Source organism: Danio rerio, chromosome 4 (assembly GCF_049306965.1).
Source record: "Danio rerio strain Tuebingen ecotype United States chromosome 4, GRCz12tu, whole genome shotgun sequence".
Taxonomy (NCBI): domain Eukaryota; kingdom Metazoa; phylum Chordata; class Actinopteri; order Cypriniformes; family Danionidae; genus Danio; species Danio rerio.
This window is the reverse complement of record NC_133179.1, coordinates 20696453-20719869: the sequence shown is the minus strand read 5'-3', so window position 1 is coordinate 20719869 and position 23417 is coordinate 20696453. Positions and strand designations below refer to the sequence as shown.

Below are 23417 nucleotides of genomic sequence, written 5' to 3'. Positions count from 1 at the left end.
GCTCTATTTACTTGCATGTGCATGTTGTAAGCAGGCCCTCATGTACTGCATAATTAAATAGCACACTTACGCTCCACAAATAAACACAAAATATGCAAAAATAATTTTGGTACTATTTATCAAATTTGTTCAATTTGAGTCATATGATTTCCTAATTTTGCCTAAACGACTGATTGGAAATAACAGCAATATTTGTTTTAGTTTTTAGCAACCTCGGGTGTTCAGCCTCAAAGCTAAAACACAATCTGTTTCAATTTATAGCTTTTTTTGTGTAAAATTAATTAACAAATTTCATATAAGCTTTTATAGATTTATTTGTTTATTAAATATAATATTTTTGTATTATTAATTATTAATTTCATATTATTAATTTATGGACATTTATTTTCCGGTCCATATGAAAATGAGCAAGAAAGACTTTAAACAATAAAACCACTGCATACATATAATTTAGACTTATAATTCTCTTAAAAATACAAAAGATGAAATTAAGATATTCCAGTAATAAAATACAATGTAATAAGTTAATTAAAATAAAACAAATCCAAGCAGCACTAGAGCATTAGATAAGAATGACTTTCAGTGGAGCATATCGTTTAAAATAAAAACATACGAATATAATATAATATAATAATATGACATATTACAATAGCCAAACACACACTAAAATACAAACTGCCATGAAAAGTGCAGAATACGCACGGTTTCTGTGAACCTTAAATATTTACTCATAAATCCTGCAAATGATGTGGGATATACAACTCCAAATTTATTGCTTTGCTAGACATTATAAGGACGTGCAGTAGATTTAGCTGTGCTGTGCTGACTCTGAGTGATGCGGTGGACACTTCACAGTCACTTTCACTCTTCTTCTGAGCGCTCAGTCCTCTCCTCGCGCGCATCTTCTGAAGCATCAAACAAACTAAATTATTTCTGTCACAACAGTCATGAAGTGGATCCTACTCGTGTTCGGCAGTGTGTGTCTACTGGATGTGGTTGAGGACTCGTTCGTGCACGGCAAGCGCAACGCGAGAACAGTGACTTTCTCTCGGACTGGCCGCGGTCAGTCGAGACGCAGACGGGACACCTGGACGACTGAAAAAGAGCGGTTCACCGAGTGCAATACTCCACTGTCGGTCAAAGACAGAGAGCTTCTGCGCAGCCACACACACGAGGTAAGAAGTTATTTATGTTGCCATTGCGCTTTTGACATTGAGAGGAATGTCAAAGAAGTGGGTGAATTTACTGTTAAATTGGCAAATGCTTGATTAGCGATTAACGATGATTTCTGTGCATGCAAGTCAGATATTTTATAATGTAACGGATAAATTTGCAATAAGATCATTATATATATATATATATATATATATATATATATATATATATATATATATATATATATATATATATATATATATATATATATATATATATATAATGATCTTATTGCAAATTTATCCGTTACATTATAAAATATCTGACTTGCATGCACAGAAATATATATATATATATATATATATATATATATATATATATATATATATATATATATATATATATATATATATATATATATATATATATTATATATATATATACGGATAAATTTGCAATAAGATCATTATATATATATATATATATATATATATATATATATATAATGATCTTATTGCAAATTTATCCGTTACATTATAAAATATCTGACTTGCATGCACAGAAATCATCGTTAATCGCTAATCAAGCATTTGCCAATTTAACAGTAAATTCACCCACTTCTTTGACATTCCTCTCAATGTCAAAAGCGCAATACACACACATACATGCATACATACATTTTTAAAATAGTGTAATTTTGGACACTTAACTTGTATAACTTTTATTACAAATTTTTATGTGAACTATATTGTTACATGTAAACTGTACAAAGATATTAGATACTTTACTTAATATAGTGAGTAAACCCATTACCTTAAATGTGACTATTAAAAAAAACATTACTTGGAACTGTTACGATGATTTAACTTAATTTTTACATTATGCACAAAGTCAATTTACTTAAATTTAAGGCAATTGGTTAAATCACTTTTTTAAAATCACTAATCATTTTAGTAAGCAACCTGTTTACCCACTATTATTTAAAGGGATATAGTTCACCCACATATGCAAATTCTTTCATCATTTACTCATTCTTTAATTGTTTCAAACCATTATGAGTTTCTTTCTTGTATTGAACACAAAAAAAGATATTTTAAAGAAAGCTGTGAATCTTTAACTATTGAAGTCTGTTTGTTTTTCTTTCTATGGAAGTCAGTGGTTACAGATTTTCAGCTCTTTAAAATATCTTCTTTTGTGTTTAACAGAAGAAAGAAACTCTTAAAGATTTGGAACCTTTTGAGGGTCAGTAATTAGTGAGCAAATTTTCATTTTTGGGTGTACTGCAAGTAATGTCAGCTAATCACTTTTTACATTGTACTGCTCGAACAGGAAAGTCCACCTAAGTGCATGTGCAACTTTGTCCTCTGGTTATTTTCCAGACTGGTTTTCATGGGGATGATGGATCCAGTTTTACCCTCACATGGGCTGGAAATGGAACTGGGGTTAGTCATTCTTGGCAAATCTTTCAAAATGATACAGCTGTAGATATATTGATATAACACATTAGTTCTCTATTTTAAAGATATTGTGCTGATGGTTGAACATTGCATCTTTTCACTCATACTTGGTCTGTCTATCAAATTTAATTTCAAATCAAAATGATTTGTTCATTTTAGATAATCTTCGTCCTTTCCACAATCAGTGTTCCTTCTGATTCATTTTATGAAGGTGGTTCATCACGCCTTTATAGGAGGTCAGTAGAGAACTTTTTATACCTGTTCTTAGATAACTTGTAGAATGCAAAACCATCTGGCTTTTACACCTTTAAAAATAATATAGCATACACAATTTTAGGTAGATGGCGATCTCAAAAAAGCCTGGTTTTTCCTACAAGATATATTTCTATGCAACCAATTTCAACTTTCTTACTGTACTAATAACTTTAATCTTGTTTATAGTGAAGACTATGGGAAGTCTTTTCATGATATCTCTCATGCCATCAACAACACATTTTTAAATAGCTACTTTGGCATAAGTGCTGGACATGGGAACCCTCAACCGGTAAAAACATGTTAACATTTCATTTACATTTATTGATGAAGCAGATATGTTTATCTAAAGGGATTTACAAAAGAGCAGCAAAGCAATTCAGCAAAAAGAAGAAATGCACAAAAGATTGTGTGTGTATGTGCATTGTGTGTATAAGTTCTTATTAAGGTGGTGTGTCTTCAGCTGTTGAATGTAAGATGTTAGAATTTCAGTAAAATTAAGTCTGTAGTTATAGATGTAGTAATCTCTGGGAAATGTATCACTGGTCTTTCAAAGTCTTGTTTAATAATACTAATCTTGTTTAATAATAATTCAACTGCTCGTTACCCCACATATCTATAATCTACTGATATGGCAGCAGCTTAATGCATTCAGGGATGTTGTAATAATGTGTTCAGTAATGTTCAATAATGTGTACAATCAGCAAATCTATAATCACAATGGTGAAGAAAGAGGATTTACAGTAAATGACTTCAAGCATGTCATGTTTTTTAGTACCAAACAGGCTGATCAAGAGGGCTAAAATGCTTTGTTGAGGCCAGAGGAGAATGATTAGACTGCTTGAGAAGTCTCGAATTCTGCTGCAATATTCAAATGAAAGTAAACAACAATAAAATATGGATTCTTCCTGCCATGTAACAATGTTTCAATCTGGTGGTGGCGGTGAAATTGTATGGGGGCATTTTGTTTGGCACGCTTCCCAGCAAGCATTTTTTTTTGTATTTAATAGACATCTAATACACATCTGAACATAAATATGTTGGTTTAAACAGGACTAAATTTGGGCTGAAAAGAAAACCTAATAGTCTAATAATAGTTCTAAAATAGAGGCATCAAATTGACGACTGAATGACTACATACACATGTGTAATCAGTCTAATCTGTCAGCTGAAAAATCTGCAGCAACTGGAAATATGTATTGAACAAGTCACCATTTTTCTCAGGAAACACATTTCTAAAGGTGCTGTTGACTTGAAATGTTCACTGGATGTTGGTAACAACCAAATAAATCCATATATGCCAAGAAATCAAAACAAATTATTATTCAAAGTGAGTTAGGTGTAATAACATTAAGTGACGCAGTGAAAAAGTATTGAACACATGAAGTAAGGAAAGTGTAGAAAGGCAGTGAATCCCCAGACAGCAGCTGAAATCTCTTATTAGTTAGAAAGCAACCCTCTGCCCTTCGTCATTAAAATTAATAAAAAATAAATAATTATTAGCTGCTTCAGTCCAACATCTACATTTAATGGGATGATGAAGATAAAAACTGGGGTGGAAATTTGATCAAGACATCTGATCCAAAACACAGCCAAAAAAACTCTCAAATGCTTTCAGAGAAAGAAAATTAAGCTGTAGAATGGCGTAGCCAATCACATCACCTGAATGAATACACTGCAAAAAAATACAAAATAAAGATCAGATTTGATAAACAAGACCGACAGAACCATCACGATTTTACACTCTGTTGAAGTCTGTAAAAAATTACACCTGAGCAATGCATGTAGCTTTAATTCCACATGAGATGCAGCTTTAAGCTGCCATCTCTAAAAAAGCCTTTTATATAAAAGTATTAAATACATTTGAGCAGTTCAGTACTTTCTCCTTGTGTCATTCCATTGTTATTACACATAACTTATATTTCAATTTGTATTGTTTGGTTTTTACAAAAACCTGGTCCAACTCCATGTCAACAGATCCTTTAGAAATATTATTTCCCCAAAACATGACATGTTTAATACTTATTTCCCCCACTGTATGTCATCATGGCCAAAGTCTTATATAAATGTTTCCACCATTCTCAAATACATACCAGTAAGAATTGAAGTAATTCTGTAGGCAAAAAGGTAAAAACATATTACTTAGCAAGGTTTACCTGTTTTGCCAATTTCATGTAAATATTTATATTATAATATGATCTTTGTTTTTACATAACTTCCTCTAAAGTGGCTTTAGTGTGATGTTAGTCTCCTGCTGTAGTGCCTTTGCTTTTTAGAATAAAAAAAATGTCACGATGTAATTTTTGTTTATAGATTATTTACTTATTTAACCAGAATGGTAAACATGTTGTTGCCATTATAGGTCATTTTAACAGCCAACCTGCCTTTTACTAAGGACCCAGGAGGAAAGATTTTTACGTCGATGGATGCAGGTCTGACGTTTAGATCAGTGCAGCTTCAATTTCACCCAGCACAGGCCATTCAATTCTCTTTACTAGACCCAAAATACCTTGTGGTCATCAGCATAGATGTGAGTACGGTTTCACCTCCTGTTTCATCAAGCCCCCTTAACTACTTGTGAGATCTTTAATGCTCTCCTTATTGTATTTTTCACTTAGCTGTCTTTATGTGGCTTAATCTCTCTTTAGGATGGGCTGTGGCTCTCAGAAGACTTTGGGAACAATTGGTCTAAAGTTCATGAAGGAGTGCACACATTCACATGGTGAGAACAATTAGTAAGAGGATGCTATAAACATCAAAGGAAATCATCTGTGTTTTTAGAAAAATATCTAAATGGGTGACATATGAACAATTCTAGATATGTACCAATATGATTAATTTTAATCATTGATCATGTATTGGATATAGTATGAAAAAGGCAAATATAACATACCAATATTTTATTAATTTATTGTGTGACAATTTGCACAAAATAAAATAGATCCAATCAGTGAAAATCGATAGTTTCTTTAAAATTGTATCAGCCAAAAAATTTAAATCCTACTGTATCCCTAAATAATTGCCAGTTATACATGAATAATTGTCTTTCATTTTTTAAGTAAATATAATTTTCATGTTTATTCTTTTCAAGGGGTTCCGAGAACACTCTTTTCTTCAGTTCAAGCCCAAATGGAACAGGTGCATCTATGTAATTTTTTTGTAAAATAACATAATACGAGTTGCTAGATATAATGCGTCTTCTTTGAGATACATTGTTTTGTTTAGCAAAAAAAAGTTCATTTAATATAATATTTAATAACTGACTACTTATTGGGTTTGATCTAGTGGAGGCAGCAAGACGAGGCGAGCTTATTCTGAGACGGACTTGTGATTTTGGCAAAACCTTTGACACCATTGCCGAGAACATCTTCTCGTTTGGTCACATTGGTAGCTTCTTGTTTACCTCCGTCATGGAAAAACTGGTGTGGAACTTTATAGACAGCATGCACACTTAAGCATGTGTTAACCCACATGAACACACTCCATTTCACTTTCCCGTCTGTGAGAATCATCATTGCTTGCTTAATTTATGAGATGTTGTGTTTACAGGGCTCCCCTCGTGTCATCTATGTGTCGAAAGATCAGGGTGACCATTTCAAAAGAGCTCAGCTACCATCAGCTACTACAGAGCAGGTGTGAATAACACACAAATAAGTATATAAAATATTATATGAATAAATGTATGAATAATTAAATAATTTTCCATATTGTAAGTAATAAATTTTTTTTAAAGTATTCAATATAAATATATTTTGACAGATATTACATTATTTCATATTTATAATTAATAAAATTTAAAAAATATATATTTATTTTATAAAAAGATAATACACTTATTTATAAGTATAAATATTCTTATACTAAATTGAGTTTGTATTTATATTATCAGTAATAATAATGTATACAGTATATCATACTATATATATATATATATATATATATATATATATATATATATATATATATATATATATATATATATATATTTGCCTTTTTAAAAAGATGTTTAGTGTAATGCAAGCTGTGCCATAAATCTTTCTTATTTCTTTACATAGGTATTGTAGGTATTTGTATAGTTATAGGTATTTTTCTGCTGATTTTGCAGAAAAAAAACGAACACACAAACAAACAAACACACCGTGCAGCTCTATGACTCACTGTTAATGCTTGATTGCAGTTCTACTCTGTTTTGGATGCTGATGAAGACATGATCTTCATGCATGTGGACAACCCTGGAGGTGCAGTTTCATCTCTCCCCTATATCCTCTATCTCCATCCTGTCAGAACTGTAAAAGAGAAGTATCAGTATAATACACTGTAACAGCACCACCACTGATATTGTCAGTTTAACAATGTGGTGGCAGAACTTGTCGAGCGAGTTCCACTTTGTGCTGACATTTCATTAAACATCTCTTTACAAGTTGCTAGATTCTATTGAGTCAGTGTATATGCTATTCATCATTGAGTCTGGAGATCTTTGGAAGATCACTGGAAAGAGATAAGAGTGAGGATGGTGTTGTCTTTCAGTCACGCTACAGAAAATGCATGCAAATGCACCCCCATTGTATTTACATGCATTCATGACAGTACATAGCTCAAGTGAACATTTATCTTACTTCCCACCATGCTTTTGCATGTCAGTCTGTTTTTCACTGACCGTTTTATTCTCCATTTGCCTCATAACCCCGGTTAGATGCTTTTGTAGTGTGTTTGAATAATGATGGCTTGGGATGATCTCATCTCTTATCTCATCTAAGAGAAAGCTGTGTTGGCGGAGTGTTTATGTATGATGTGCTCTCAACTGATTACAGAAGACACATATTATGGGACAGTCTATGCCTCTGATGAACAAGGAATCCTGTACTCAAAGTCTCTGGAGCGCCACTTGTTTGGTGGGGAGGGGAAAAGTGACTTCACTAACATCACGTCTTTGAGAGGGGTATATCTGACCAACATACTGGAGGAAGGTATGCACACTATTTTCATTCTATTTTAATGGTTAAAGGTTTACCCAAAAGATCACACTTTTCTTCGTAGAGCTACGTTTAAGCTTTTTTTTTTTTTTTTTTTTACAATTTTTGATTGATGTGTTAACCTGAATTTGATGTATTTTCACATTGTATTTATGAATGTTTTAAAGTGTAAATACATTGCTGCAAAGGACTTTCAGTGGAGGGCAGTGGGGGAAAGAGTACTGAAAAATCATACTTAAAAAAATACCATTACTTGCCAAAAATGCTCAAAACATGAGTAAAAAGTAGCCATTCTAAAAGTACTTAGTATTATGCTGTGAAAATTATTCCATCTTTTACCATGATTTTTTTTACTCTTGCTCAAATCAACGCTATTCTCTGTTCTGAGTGTAAGTTATATTATTTGCCATTGTGGAAATATAAATTTCTATCAACTAATTCCAAATGAACAATAATCTACGTATAACTGAAAAGTTATATTCTCTGTTTTTTAATTATATAATTTCATTAACATCCCAGCTAGGAGGGACATTAACCTTTTGTCTGTCTGATCACAGGCTAAGCCAAAGTAATGCAAATTGTCAGTTTCACAGCATGGGGTGTCTATTGTTTTCTCTTTTCGATCAAATGGTCAGGCGGTTTCTGTCTCCAGAACATGATGAGATTAGACCTGAGAAGCAGTTTACCCTGCCGACCACAACCCTTAATTTGCATACTTTGTTTAGCTATATCCCCTCCTCCTAAGAACACAATATAGCCATGAAATCTTTGTCTTAATTCAGACTAATTCAGACTTGTGTGAGACTTGTGAGAGACTTGTGAAAGAACTTGCAGACTGCAGACCTCTAGTAGGCTCATGCAGACACATTAGACATCTTAAAGACGCTGTATGACTGCAGATAAACCAACACGTCTCAATAAAGGAATTCTGCTTGTTTCGAGTCTCCTGGACTGAGTTCTCTCTTCTCTTTTTCACTCATTCATTTATTTTTTTTTTACAACACCATTCACTCACTCACTATCTTTGTTTTATCAGGGGTCACCACAGCAGAATGAACCACCAATGGCAATTACTCTGGCATACATTTTATGCTGCAACACAGAACTTAGAAACACCCATACACACCCTCATTCACACACACTCATAAACTACAGCTTATTTTGCTTACCCAATTACCCTATACCTCATGTCTTTGGACTGTGGGGGAAACCGCCCTATTTGCCATTCATGGACTAAAAATTTTAAAAGTGAGATTAATTTAATCTGAGAACACATTGCAATAAAATATGCACCTATGATAAGTCGGCAGAATGCAGGTTGATGCATTTAACTGTGGAGCAAAATCTGTGTCTAAGGGGCAAAAATCTAGCTGTGACAATATTTTAGTGCTTAGGTTATGCACTTTGAGTGCTGATGAACAAACTACGAGTGTCCAGCAGTTGGAGCCACAAACTAAGCTTGTTCAGGTTTGATAGAATACATGCACTTTGTTTAAGTGTTTGAAAACATGGCATTTTGTAGTGCACTTAGTTATTGTTAAAGGCATTTGCTGATTTCAGTCATCATACAGTAGACATCTTATCAGTAACAAAAAAAAAAGTTGTTGCATGTTACAATTCTGCTTCATCTTAAAAACTTTTAATGCCTCCACGACGTAAACATTTTCTGCATTTATAAAGCATCTGTGTCTTGATGTTGGTCTGTCTGATGTGGTTTTCTATGCATAATTTGATTGGTAATTTGAATATTTGTAATTTCTTTTTTTTTTTTTTTTTAAAGATGACTGAAATACTTATGGGTTTTTAATATCATGAGAGTCAATATATGATGAAAGGACTTTGATTTTCTTTGAACAATCACTTAAGGACGAAATGGCCAATCACAGTTGTAGTGGTGCTGATGTCATTATTAAACAATGTCAAACTGTTCTTGGGCTGCAGGTGGATGCATTCGTTCAGTCATCTCATTCAACAGAGGGGGACGATGGAGATATCTGAAAAAGCCAGAGAATGTCGATTGTCCAGATATGTCGAAAAAGGTAACAACATAGGGTCGGATAAATGAGAAATTACAGCAACGGCTAAGAAGTCTGGGAAGTACATATTAAATATTTTTGACTATTACCCAAAACTGGAAGAATATTTCTTAATTATCATGTATAAAAGATTTGTTTCAATAGCAAATGAAATGGAATGTGAGTGTTAACAGATTTTCTTGGTTTTGCGCATTGTTTGTTGATTGGATTTTGTATATGTTTGGGCATACAAAAATAAAATGGAAAGGTAAAAATGGAAAATAATATAACATTATGCCCCAGGGGCAATTTCAAGATTTTTTGACCAGTTTCATTGGTTAAACTCTGGTCCTTACACCACTCTAGTTTTGAGTTTTTCTTTTAATGATAACCTATTGACAAAAGTTCAAGCATTCCGTTGTATGATGCCTGTTAAAGTGAGAATATTTGAAACAGAAAATAAATATGGTGAATACCAACGTTAATGTTTGCTGTAAAAATATGTTTTCTACTACAGTGTAACCTGCACATCCATGGAGAGCACAGTCATTTTAGTGGAGTCACTCCCATGACGCCTAGCTCTGAACCTACAGCTATCGGTCTGGTCATCGGCCATGGTACTAGTCCTTCCCTTGTACTGTATACTCACAACTTTCCCCAATAAAATAACATAAGTCACTGTTTACATATCTGGTATTAAGATGGATTTTGGTCAATCAGGTGCCAAAAAAACACAGAATAAATATGCCATTATATATCTGTATCGTACCTTTTTGTTCACTTTGAAAAGTGAACTCTAAAGTCTAAATACTGATTTCATCCACTATGAAAGCAATCAGATCAAGTGCTTTTAAACAAGCCCTGGAACTAATCAAAAGTTGAAAAACATTTTAGACCCCATTTACATCTGAAATAAGCATTGTCAACTTGTAAGCTAAAAAAAATTGCAATACCTGCTGTAATCAGAGCCTACATGTTTAATATTATTACAGGGAGTGTTGGAGATTCCATTTCAGCAGCCCGCCCTGATGTATATGTGTCTAGGGATGGAGGTTACACATGGTGGGGAACTCTAAGAGGACCTCACCACTACAGCATACTGGACTCTGGAGGGCTAATAGTGGCTGTGGAGGCGCGCAGAGACAGAGGGATCAGCTCCATAAAGTAACATTTATAAATAAATAAAAAAGTCTCCTTTCATAATAAATGAAGTGGTTTTAAATATTCTGAAAGTCATTTGTGGCTGCCGTCTCATAAAACTGTCATGCATCTGGATGTTTTCAGGTTTTCCACAGATGAAGGGCAGTGTTGGAAGACATTTAATTTCACAGACCACCCGTTCTTTCTGGCAGGACTGGCATCAGAGCCTAGCAGCAGTACAATGAACATCAGTATTTTTGGCTACCGCCTAGATGACAATCATAAGCCTATGTGGGTAGCTGTCACCATAGACTTTGAGCACCTGCTCACTAGAGAGTGTAAGGAACTTTTTAAATATTATGGTCATCATCTTTTTTTGTGCAAATAAGTTGTGGTTAAACACACCATGGAGAAAGACTAGATCCAAGAGCAACACATTTGTTCTGAACATGCCAGCATGGAAATTACTCTCCATACCAGCAGGTGGCACAAGTTGTATTCAATATTGCATTCTATATAAGCTAGGAATGTGGATATACAAACATTAGAAAGTTTAAAAAGCTTATTGCATTCTGGCCATATTCACCATCACTTATTCAGCATGCTTAACTGGTCAAAAGGTTGTTGACAGGGCAAGTCTAGTGTCAGGGGTTTGTGGCGCATTGCAAGCAAACATGCAGACAAAAACTTCCTGAAAGCTTGACAATGTGGACCCACCTTCAGCTGTCACACACTCACAGATTTTCATTGGTGCAAAATGGGAATTGGTTGAATTCTACAGAATTTCTGGTTGATATTGTGTGCATGTAACATTCTTTCACGGTCCACCTAAAAACAAGGATGTTGAGATGTCAAATACCCTCATGGAAGAAGAAAGCTGTTGTGTTTACAATTAACACTGATCAGGATCAGCTAAACACTGGATTATAAAGTATGTGGGAGTTCATAACATAGACATGATGACTGAACACAACATTCTTAAATGAATGTTTAATTAATAATTAAATTAATCATGTTTAATGTATGCGGTGTGTTATGGTTAGGACATCAACTTTACACTTTTCACACCCCTTAATATGAAAAAAGCTTAAATATATATTTTGATTAGTCTTTCAGTCAGCCTTTTGGATGGTTCTTGGCTAATAAAAGTTGGCATAGAGTCTAGACCTACTGCCGTCCGTCTCTAAAAAATTTGTAGTGTGTGCCGGTGAATATATGTAGATGCTAAGTTTTTCTAGGGTGTTGCTAGGTGGTTGCCTACTGGCTAAAGTTTCTATGATCTCTATGATATTGTAGTGCATAGGGCTATAAAAAAGAATTGATTGCTTAGAAAAGTAATGGTATTACTTTCACTTCTCAATATCATTCATATCCACTGTAAGAGTGTATTACTTAAGTCTGCATGAACCAGAAGTTGCTGACACTTTGATTTGAGTTTGTTGTTCTTCCAAATTAAACAGACTACCGAGTAGGGGCGGGGCTTATTTGCGCATCATTCCCTCATAGCAAACTAATGGGGGGCTTAGTTAAGAATATTGTGGTTGAAGGCATCAAACTGACATGATCAGACTCTTCAAATTACGAAAATAGTCAGACTTTGAAAATTACCAAAACAAACTTTTTTTTTTTGTGTGTGTGGAATATCTTGTAATTGTTCACATAAAGACAATGTGTGCTAGAAAGATAAACATTATAAATTTTGATTTATCATGGACCTATCATGGAGAGTTTTTATAATTCATTTTTATAGGTAATGATCAGGATTATGTGACGTGGTTGGCACACTCCAACTACAGTTCTAACCCAAAAACAGATGGATGTCTCTTGGGCTATAAGGAGACATTTAGAAGACTTAAGACACTGTCTGCATGTAGAAATGGTAGAGGATATGTGGTCAGTAGACAGCAGAGTCCATGCATTTGCACCAGTGAGGACTTCATGTGGTAGGAAACTTATACCATGGTTAGATTTATACATTTGCTTGTGACTAAATAAAAATGCTAACATCTCTCAACAGCGACTATGGATTCTATTGGCATGAAAATAGCTCAGCGTGTCTCCCTCAGCCCGACTTTCTGAATCAAACCCAGGATTTTTGTTTGAATGTAGACCTGCAGACTACAGGGTGATGAAATACATCTCTGTTTCTGTTAACACATTCTTGAACACACACACACGTACACATATTACACTGTTATAATAATAAATTTTTTATAGATATCGCAGGATTCCCGGAGATAAATGTAAGGGGAGTTTCAGCCCTCCAAGAAATGAAGAGGCTCACCAAAAGCTTTGTGGGAATGTCACTTCCTCAGATTCACATACAGAGATACCAGTGAGTGGTCCATTTCTCATAAGAATAATAAGTTACTATACAGTGGCCAAAAAAACACAGATATTCATTGTTGTGTAGAGAATAAAATTAATCCAATAAAGGAATTTTTTGTCTTATGATTTGCAGCCAGCCATACTGGCTCTTATAGTGGTGTGTAGTTTGGGCATCATTTGTTTGGTTATTATAGCAGCTTACATGATCACTTCAAGAAGAATAAACTGTGGCCAAAGGTAAGGTCATTTGATAAAGCCTTGTCCAGCTTTTGTTTTATGTTACATCCATTTGAAACTATTGTCTGTATATTACATACTAAAGATTTCTCGTCAACTTCTGCCTCCTGCAGGTCGCCGGAATATAACTTTTCTGTTCTGCAAATCCAAGAAGACGACCTGTCCGTTAACAATGAAAGCACCCCCAATGGCAAACTAAACGGTTTCCAGGTCCAGGAGGACTCAGATGATGTGAGCTTGATCAAACAATAATATCATGCCTCCATTTAGTTAATGGCTATTGTAATAATTAACCTAAAAACCTACTTAATCTTCTTACACTCGTTATTCCAACCTTTGTGCTTTGTTTTTTATTTTGTAGGAAGTACTTTTTTAAAAATAATTTATTGCATTTGTTTGCTTTTATTTTTCTCTATTTTTCTTTCTTTCTTTTTTCTTTTCTTTTTTGGTCTTCTTTAGGATCTCCTTGAATGAACAACATTTAAACTGTGGAAACTACTCAGGCTTTGAAAACAGGTGTTTGCAGGCAGATATGCTTCAAATAAATTTCAAGCCTAGTCACTGTAACTGGAAGATAAAACACCTGAAAATAATAGTGAACTGCATTTATCAACCTGAGCTCTTGTTTTGTCCTATCAAGTGTATTATGCAAGTATCTGAGGATAATGCATGTATCATTGAAAGTGAATTTACTTTCACCCTCTCTGTCTTTTGCACTGGACTCATTCATATTCCCTCAGGCTGCTGCTGGTATTACTCTTGAGCTTTGGGACTATGTATCTAGACAAGTCTACTGTTTTTATTAGTAAATAAATTAAAATGAATTTAAAACAAACACTGCATTATTCATTATTTTGCAATCAACAATCATATTTGAAAAAAAAATGCAGAAAGTATTTATATAGAGTAAAAGTTATTTTGAATGTTATTAGCAATTTACTAGTTATTAGCAAACTAGTTTGCATATATATATATATAACCATATATAAGGGATTTATTACTTACACAATTTAATTCTGTCAATGTTTACTCATTCTCCACTTGTTCCAATGTGTACACTTAACACCACCCCTTACCCTGTATACCCTAGCAGTGACGTCACTAGCTCTATTGAGTGCATGTGTCTTAGACTGCATGTCTAAAATTGCATGTCTCAGCTTGCATGTGCAAGTCAGCAGTCATACTCACACAAGATATTATAAAAAAAAAAAATCTTGGAAACAGGTAGAAATTGACTTGCATAGTTGTACTATGTCAATTGCAAACATATTTCAAAATGTCTCAATTTTCTTTTTTTGATGGGTGAATTACTCCTTTAAAATAACCAACACTTTAATAATAACTTAATACCACTACAGACAAACAAGAAAGAGATCAGTCAGTTCTCAAACAATCTTGCACATACTTTGAATACCACGCCACTATGCAACAGAATGTCACACCTATTCGCTGAAACACCAGTCACTCTAGATTAGAGAATTAAAACAAAAAGGGTATGCAACCTAATAACGTGTGTTTACAGCCTATTGAATATGTATATAATTTACACTTAAAACAATATATAATTTCATATTTTTTCATAGTTTTCTTAAGAACGGATAATCTAAATCTCTGAATTTACATATATTTTGAATGTCTTTAAAATAATGACAATTTCATGTTATTTCGGGATATATATTTTTGACCAAAGGGGTTTTTATCAACAGAAATTAAGACCGAAACTAATGATTTATTTTTTTATTGAATACAAGAATAATAACATCACTGCATTGAAGAAAAAATGCAATAACAAAAAATAAGAAAGAAGAGGGAGACAAAAAAAATTCAAAGTCTCAGTCATTAAGAAAAAAGATTATCATAAGCTTTAAGAAACTTACTATTCTTATTATTATTAATAAGCTTAAGATATTCATTATTGTATGAAATTTCAACAAGGAAAGTGTTGAATATAGGTATTGTTTTTAGAAACTTATTTTTGTGTATAAAAAATTTACAGTGTAACACAAAACAATTACACTAAGATCGAGAGCATGATCATCACCCGAGAAATACAGAAATATATCTTTTATAGACAAATTTAAATCATGTTTAAATAAGGACGATAAATAAAAAATAATGTTATTCCAAAGATGTTTAATGTGAGTGCAACTATAGAATAAGTGGAATAGTCTCTTCATGTATATTGCAGAAAGTACACAAATTAGATAAATCGAAGAAATTCGCAATTTGGGAATTTGTAGGATAAACATTATGCAAGATCTTAAAATGTATCTTATTTTGTTGGATATGCTGAATTTTTCAGGTAAAAACCATGCTCTCTTCCGTCGAATGCAATTAGAAAAATTGCTCCAGAAAAATTTACATCTTGGGGAGGTATATAAAGAGTAATGTAACAATCGTCTGACATGTCTGTTTTTTTTTTTGTGTGTGTGTCAAAAAAGACACTCCATCCAAAAAACGTTTAGGCATAATTGTTTCCCTCTCATTAAAGTCAAGAAACGTTTTAAATAAATGCACATAACTTTGTGACAAACTCTTTATAACACAGTTGAAGGATTTAGCTGACAAAGGGAAGTTATACAATGTCATAAATTCTTCATATTCCAAAATATTGTTATCATTTTAAAATAAGTCCAAAACAAAAACAACTCCTCTTTCAAACCACCTATCAATAAAAAGAGATTTCCCACAAGTCAAGGCATCAGAGTTATTCCAAAGAATTTCTTTGTGTGGGGAAAAATTGTGCACACAATTTCTAAGCAAGTAAAGCTTGTTTGTGAAAGTTAGAGAGGGAAATTGGGAATTTAGAAGGGATGAAATTACATTTTAAAAGAAAGTCTAAGCCACCTAATTTATCAAATATAACATTGGGAATATAGTACAGACCGAAACTAATGATTTATAGAACACGCCCTTTCCTCATGACGTTTTGTCAAACACGCACGCGAACCCGGATGTGTCGGGAATCGGATATTCAGCGCTGTGTCGCCGTGGCACCAGGTCCGTATCCTTTTCTTATCTTCTTTATTTAATAATCGTCAAACGTAAATTTTAGATTTGCTGGTTTATACGCGGGTTTTCATTTTTTTATGTGTTTGAAGTTTTATTCATGTGTTTGTGCATACGTGTGATGCTAAAAGCTACTACTAAAGTCAGCTAACACATAAACTTAAACCAGTGCAATGTTCTTAATTGTTTTACTTGTTAGCTAAGTAAAATTTATAGATTAGTTAGATAAGTGTTATTTGTTTGATGTTTTCTGGGGAGAATTACTTCATACATCATGACAGATGAAGACGAATACATGCATTCATAATCTGTAAAAACAAAAAGTAGTTGTTGATTATGAATTTTGCAAAGGCTAGTGCTGATATTATCTTAAATCATGTTATTACAACATTTGTGTATTACTTCCTTTTTAATTTTATGTTAAGTATTTTTAAAGATTAATCTATTGCATTTATTTGCTTTTATTGCTGTTCTTTCCTTTCTTTATTGCCTCTCTCTCTCTCTCTCTCTCTCTCTCTCTCTCTCTCTCTCTCTCTCTCATAAGACGCTGAGAACTGGTTTTACAGAGTATTTTAATGATAAAAGCACAACCAAGTTGACCATCTATAATAATAAGTACATTAAGACTATGTATGTGAACCATAAAGCTAAAGCTAAATTTTAATCAGCCTGGCAGTTGGTAGATTAAAATGTAGCTGTATAGTGTAGCTGAAATATTTACGAATTCAGGCTTTGGTTACATAATGATATTTGATATCATGTCAGGTGTTTGGATCTTATTGTGGAGACTGGTGCCTGCTGATCCCTCAGGATGATGCGAGCAGGAGGTGTGTCCTGTTTAATTTATATGCAAGTATCAGTAGGCAAATATTTGCTCTTTGGTCTGTTTTTTGTGGCATTGTATGAATAAAAGCAGTGTAAAAATATTTCAAACTTATAATGAATCCTAGTAATATTTTATTGTACAAAAATGTAGGTTATGCAAAGTATAATACTATAGTTTTAATGTAGTAACATTTGGTTTTGTCATTATTGGTATCTAAACTGAAGTTATTTGCATTGTACTATTGGTTTAGCATTGTTTTCTGTTTTAACAGGACTTTTGAAACTGGGGGTGCTGGTTTCTGTCTTATTTGTAGCTGTGTTCCTGGCCTTTGAGCTGTTGGAGAGCAATATGAATTTTAATTTGGGAAAAGTCTTTAGTGAGTTTATCTTCTGCAGCATCTATTACACACCAAATGCACATCCATCATGTTCACATTACAGCTTATTTAGTTTCCAGTTCACCTTTTACTGCTTAATCTTTTTCACACACATTCAGTAACACATGTAACAACTGCACTCAACAGTTGAATGAAACCTAAACCTAGAAAAAAACATATGCAGTGTGTTCAGAATTAAACTGATAAAAGAACTTTTAATTACATGTTTAAACGCATATATATATATATATATATATATATATATATATATATATATATATATATATATATATATATATATATATATATATATATATATATATTATACTGTAGGTGTCTCTTCTACTATACATGAATTAGGGCACATCTTGACTCTTTAGTGTTGTCAGGTCCTGCTAGAAGGAACAGTAAATCACAAACTAGAATTAAAACGCTTTATCATGGAAATATTCCACATACCACAATATTACTACTTGCACCTGCCTGCGTTAACAACATCATAACTTAAATAGCTTAAGCCCAAAGAGGCTTAATAATCATCACTTATGATAAGTGGATGTGGTGTGGTAACACTTAACAAACAGTCCACTGCAAACAGTCATCCACAAAAAAAAAAACACACACACATCTCTGTCAGTGGTGGCTTATTTAAAATCTTGTCAAGAGTGAGATGGGTTCACAATCGGTACACAAAACTATTTAGAGAATTCACTCTAGTATTTAAAAGTGGTTGTCACTCCTGAAGTGCGTAAATGGCCTTTACTAACTCAAACTACATGCAGTTTGGGCTCAAAGTAACATAACATGCTGGTTTAGTTAAGAAATGGCTTAGAGTTACCATATCACACATCTTTCAGTGTTGACATGCCACATTACAATTGGCTAATCAACGTCTGTTTCCCTACAGCACGATATGCACCTCCAGATGCAGTCCGTGAGTACATAATTGTTTTTTTTTTACTGCATATGAGAATAGATTTTTAATCATGCACCTTCTGAACTTTTGTTCAGAATTCAATATAAAATTTCTCTAAAAAATTATGTATCTTGGGGCTGTGAAGAATCATTGCTAAACATTTTAAAACAATAAGAGTGACTCCTAGGTACGATAGTGGTATGTGTAGTGGGATTTTTGTTCTGTGATGCGAATAGCACGAAGATAATATTAATGGAGATCAGGAACAATGTACCAGGGTTGTCACACAGGATGTGTTGGATAGCTCAAACATGTTAATGTAGGCGTGTTTAGGTGTGGTCTACATTTTAGCTTCACGTTAAGGGTGCTTTCACACCTGAGGGGTATTGCAGAAAAGCAAGGTAAGGGAATAAAATGGTTTTCTAGTTATTCTGGCAAACATTTAGGCCTGACTCCATAAAAGCAGGCTTGATTATTTTGTTATTATGCTGTTCATGTGGCTGTCAGAGGTTTAATGAATGCATACATTGTTGCAGTTTGTGAGATCATAAGAAATGGGTGATTAAGTTGCAAAGACAGTTTCAATTAAAGTTTATTTTTTTTGAAAAAGACAGTTTCTCTTGCTGGCCCAGAGATAGCGTGTAAATATATTTTTTTCAGTAATCAATTCGCTTACCAGCCTGCAAAATGTTCTTGCAGTTACACTTAATTTGCTGCCAGGTCCTTTTTAGACCAGAATTGTTTGTTCTGTATAAGATTGGTTAATAAATTGATAAGTATTAGAAAGAAATAATAGTAAATAGATGAGGAATTAAAAATACCTGGTGGATCTTTGGTAAAAACTCTTTTCCAGAAATCACGAATATTGTCTCAAAATGGTCAATTCGTATAATGGCCGATGACCGCTAATGTGTGTAATCTTGTAAAAAAACCATGGAACTGTGACCAATGAGAGGGTAGTTTCCTTACACATAAATTGTATAAACAATTTTGGTATGTTTTCAAGTTTTGAGATATGAAAGAGAACCACATGGAGAATAAAAAGTAATGCTAACAATTGTAATCCCTGTATTAGAACAAAGCGATTGATCTACAGGTGTGAAAGCACCCTAAGAAAATGTGTCACAAGACAAGATGATTCATAGTGTGCATAGACATGCAATGAACACAGAAGACAAGAACATGATTAAGTTATGCTTTCTAAATATAAAATACATATTTTGATGATGTTTTCAGCCACCAGACCACTGCGCCACAAATGCGGCCTATCAAAATCATGTCCTGAGGACCATTTTGCCTTTAAGATCACCAGTGGAGCAGCCAGTGTTGTCGGCCCAAAGATGTGTTTTCAGGACAATGTGTAGGTCTAACATGCATTTCTTGCGCAATACTATTGCATAAGCGATATAGAAATACACATACAACCTTGTAAAAGTATTTTAATGTTGGTTTTGTGCATCTTGAGCTGATTTTTGACAGCTGCTATTGATTTTTTTCCCCCCCTTTTATCAGAATAATGAGCGGTGTGAAGAACAACATTGGACGCGGTATAAACATTGCTTTGCTCAATGGTACGCTACGTTTTTGTCCTCAGAAACATGTTGATGCTGAAACTTTACGACTGAAGGTGGTCAGAAAATGTATTAATAGTGGTTAATAGTCAATTAGTGTGTGTATTTGTATATAGATACATATTGACAGAAATCAGAGGCCATTCATTAATGCAGTTTATTTATAGGGAAGACCGGCGAGCTCACTAAGACTGACTCATTTGACATGTGGACTGGAGGTAAATCTCGTTTTGCATCCTTTATCTGTTTTCCTTTTGCACATTTTGCATTATAAGCTTTTTATTTTATTTATTTGTATTTTTTTTTAGCTTTTTTTGTTTAACCCTATAACTGTCAAATATCCTATAAGGTGACAGCATTTACACTATTAAAGTAACACAAACGTGTTTATGACTACCTGTGGTAGTGGTCAAAATTTGACATGATCAAAATGTGTCAGAGCCAATATAACATGTACTTGGAATAGTCCACCTGTGTTCGGATCAATGAAAATGCATTGTTATACCTTATAGGCTGTAAAAAAACATGGATGTGTGTGAAGAGCATTTTTGAACCGCCAAAGTGGGCAGAGCTAGCTGTCATCATCTTAGTAGCACATGAATTACTCCCAGATAATTAAAAATGGGACAAGATGCAGGACATTGGTGGAGTTAGAGATCCTAGGTTTAAATTCTTAATGTTTATTTACGTTATGTATAACTAATATTTACTGAGTTTGGTTTTTAAAAACACAATGTTAATACATTAAAACATGTTAAGTGTCATAATGGTTTTATAGAGAAAAACACCTTTTGAATAATTACTTTTAGATACTTTTAATATAGTCTGTATTAGTAAATAGGTTAGACTATTTATGAAATCAAAAAAGTCTGTGGTTTTATTATATGTTCTATCATTTATTTTGTTGCATCATGAAAAAGCTGCAATCTTGAATGTACATTTACTTTTTATTTAGCAATATTTTTATGTTGGACCGGTAATTATATGAATCTACAAAGTTTTGAGTAGATGTAAAAACAAAAAAAATGTATGCTTCTCTTGGTTTTTTCTGTTTATACAATTTTCATTTCATATTTTCACCCAACATATTAATTTGGGTGTACTAAATTTTGTGAGGGGTGTACTCATTTATGCTTTCTGGCATATGAGATGATAGCTTGTATAGTGATACTAGATTTTTTTCATATCACCCAGGGCTAGCCATTTGCTAGTCTGTGAAATGTAATATTAAGTCACATGCAGTTAATCTTTTTAAATGATCTTGTATTTTCTAGATGTAAATCTTCTCATCAAATTCTTGAAGGACATAGAAGATGGAAGCATTGTCATGATGGCCACATTTGACGACCCTGCAACAAAGTAAATTTTTTTTTTGGTGAAATCTTTACAGATCTGTCTGGGATCTTTTATTAAATGCATTTAATTTTAATTTGTTCTGAACAGGATGAATGACGAGGCCAGAAATTTGATAGCAGATTTGGGCAGTTCAAGCATCAGCATATTAGGCTTCCGAGATAACTGGGTGTTTGTTGGAGGCAAAGGAATCAAGACAAAGAGCCCCTTTGAGCAGGTAAAATCACCTTATGGCTTCTTTTTAGATTTAAATTTGGAGTAAAAAATATTTAATAAGCCATCGCATACTTTTCCAGCACATCAAGAACAATGCAGAGACTAACAAGTATGAAGGATGGCCAGAAGTTCTGGAGATGGAAGGATGCATTCCTATAAAGCATGACTGAAATCAACCTTATTTTAAAATAATTTAGCTGTTCCTGGTGGAGTTTGAAGAAAATTGAATGAGCAATGTGTTGTTGAATTGACATTTTCAATGATGCAAGTAAGTGTAGAATATAGACTTTGAAGGACTGTATCTTATATCTTAAGGTTAGAAGTCCTGAGCATTTGCTGCTCTCTATTTATATTTATTTTATGGGGTTCCCACTCCTTTTGATCAATGCATTTCTATTACTTTTCTGTTGTACATGATCCCTAGATTGAGATTTTTTTAATTAATTGCAAGTACAATATGTAGCCAGTGAAATATTTTAAAACTTAAATATAAAAAATTACGTTAACCAAAGCTATTTTAGTAACTTCAAAAATTGTTGTTTTTCCACCAATGGAAAACATTTCTAAAATGTCATGCTTGCGGAAAACCTGATTCATAGGTACTCTTTATTTTTAAAGCTGGTCCATAAACTGCCATTGTGCTGCCATTTGTGAACCTCCAGTGTCATAAAAAGAGATATAGGAATCAGAAGGTTTGAGTGCCTGTTGTCTTATAGTCTTTTGTACTACAAATAGAGAATTAAGGAAGAGGGTTTGTGCTCATTTTAATCATAGCACCATGACAATGTTGATCAGAATGGATTGAAGATACACGGCTTAGAGCTGTTGTTACCAAAAGATTGTTTTTACATTATTTATTATTTTATGTTTATCATACTGTTTCTACTGGCAAAGACAGTTTGAATGTTGAATGGTAGAGAATGAAGATTTTTTTTCCCCCACTTTGCATTTAATTTACAAGATTTTTTTTGTACTAAAAAACTACTGTCTTCAGTTTTTATAATAATTTTATTTTTAATAGCTTCAGGGAGTCTTGTTACATTTTGGTGATTTGCATTCAGAGATTTTTCGTTTGTCGTTTTATTCGGCCAAATTTTTTTTTTTTTTTTTTTTTTGCATTTTAAGAGTTTGAGCAGCAGCTGTTATATGCAGTTAGTGCTGATATTACACTATTATAATTTAATATAATCTTTTTTTTATTGTGCTTTATGCAATATCTGTAGTATGTCCTGTATTGTGAATTTACAAAGCCAAAAGATCACCTTGTTGTTAATATTGTTAATGATTGCCTGTATGATTTTTAACTTTACTTACACTGTGAAGTTGTGCATGATACATTTTTTTTGTAAGAAAACCAGCTGTGTGCCTTACTACAGTGATAATATATGCAAAGTGATTTTGTCTAGACTTTTGTGTGGAGTTGTTGATTGCACGTCATGGCCTTAATATGTATAGCTGTACTGAGGAGTTCTTTATTATAAATTAAATTTAAATCAAGTAAACTTTGCATTCTGTGATTGTAGAGTCTTTCCTTAAAATACGACTCAAGCTTTTTAGGGTGTTTCGTAATAAAACAAATGACTTGCTTTCATT

At 33.3% G+C, this 23417-nt stretch overlaps 3 protein-coding genes across 9 annotated transcripts in view; 2 read left to right on the top strand and 1 right to left on the bottom strand.

The window, feature by feature from the left end:
- Positions 1 to 23417, bottom strand: part of ccdc146 (coiled-coil domain containing 146) — a 98942-nt gene that overhangs the window by 74344 nt on the left and 1181 nt on the right. For 3 of the 5 annotated variants that reach the window (XM_073946675.1, XM_073946681.1, XM_073946677.1), the window contains exon 3: positions 7023 to 7150. The gene's annotated coding sequence lies outside the window, so the exon portion shown is untranslated. Of the gene's footprint in view, positions 1 to 7022; positions 7151 to 11709; positions 11821 to 23417 lie in introns of all 5 variants that reach the window. The other 2 variants (XM_073946673.1, XM_073946678.1) reach the window with 1 other exon arrangement.
- Positions 852 to 14392, top strand: si:dkey-159a18.1. Of its 3 annotated transcripts, XM_683991.10 has the most exons (21): positions 852 to 1175; positions 2535 to 2597; positions 2772 to 2848; positions 3054 to 3156; positions 5227 to 5394; positions 5513 to 5586; positions 5956 to 6002; positions 6150 to 6286; positions 6414 to 6497; positions 7042 to 7102; positions 7676 to 7831; positions 9779 to 9876; positions 10370 to 10469; positions 10845 to 11016; positions 11137 to 11330; positions 12743 to 12935; positions 13010 to 13117; positions 13210 to 13327; positions 13454 to 13557; positions 13671 to 13788; positions 14017 to 14392. In XM_683991.10, the coding sequence occupies exons 1-21, from the start codon at positions 948 to 950 to the stop codon at positions 14029 to 14031; spliced, it is 2418 nt and encodes an 805-aa protein (XP_689083.7). In that variant the 5' UTR covers positions 852 to 947; the 3' UTR covers positions 14032 to 14392. The 3 variants fall into 3 exon arrangements, with proteins under 3 accessions (XP_689083.7, XP_073803262.1, XP_017210797.1); XM_073947161.1 differs by lacking the exon at positions 3054 to 3156; XM_017355308.4 differs by having other exon boundaries at positions 13671 to 14392.
- Positions 16516 to 23415, top strand: fam3c (FAM3 metabolism regulating signaling molecule C). Its single transcript, NM_212725.1, is given in 10 exon segments — positions 16516 to 16557; positions 17332 to 17393; positions 17664 to 17768; positions 18676 to 18702; positions 19921 to 20044; positions 20197 to 20255; positions 20423 to 20473; positions 21530 to 21614; positions 21699 to 21825; positions 21905 to 23415. Coding segments are annotated over 9 exon segments (684 nt in total). The 5' UTR covers positions 16516 to 16557; positions 17332 to 17377; the 3' UTR covers positions 21995 to 23415.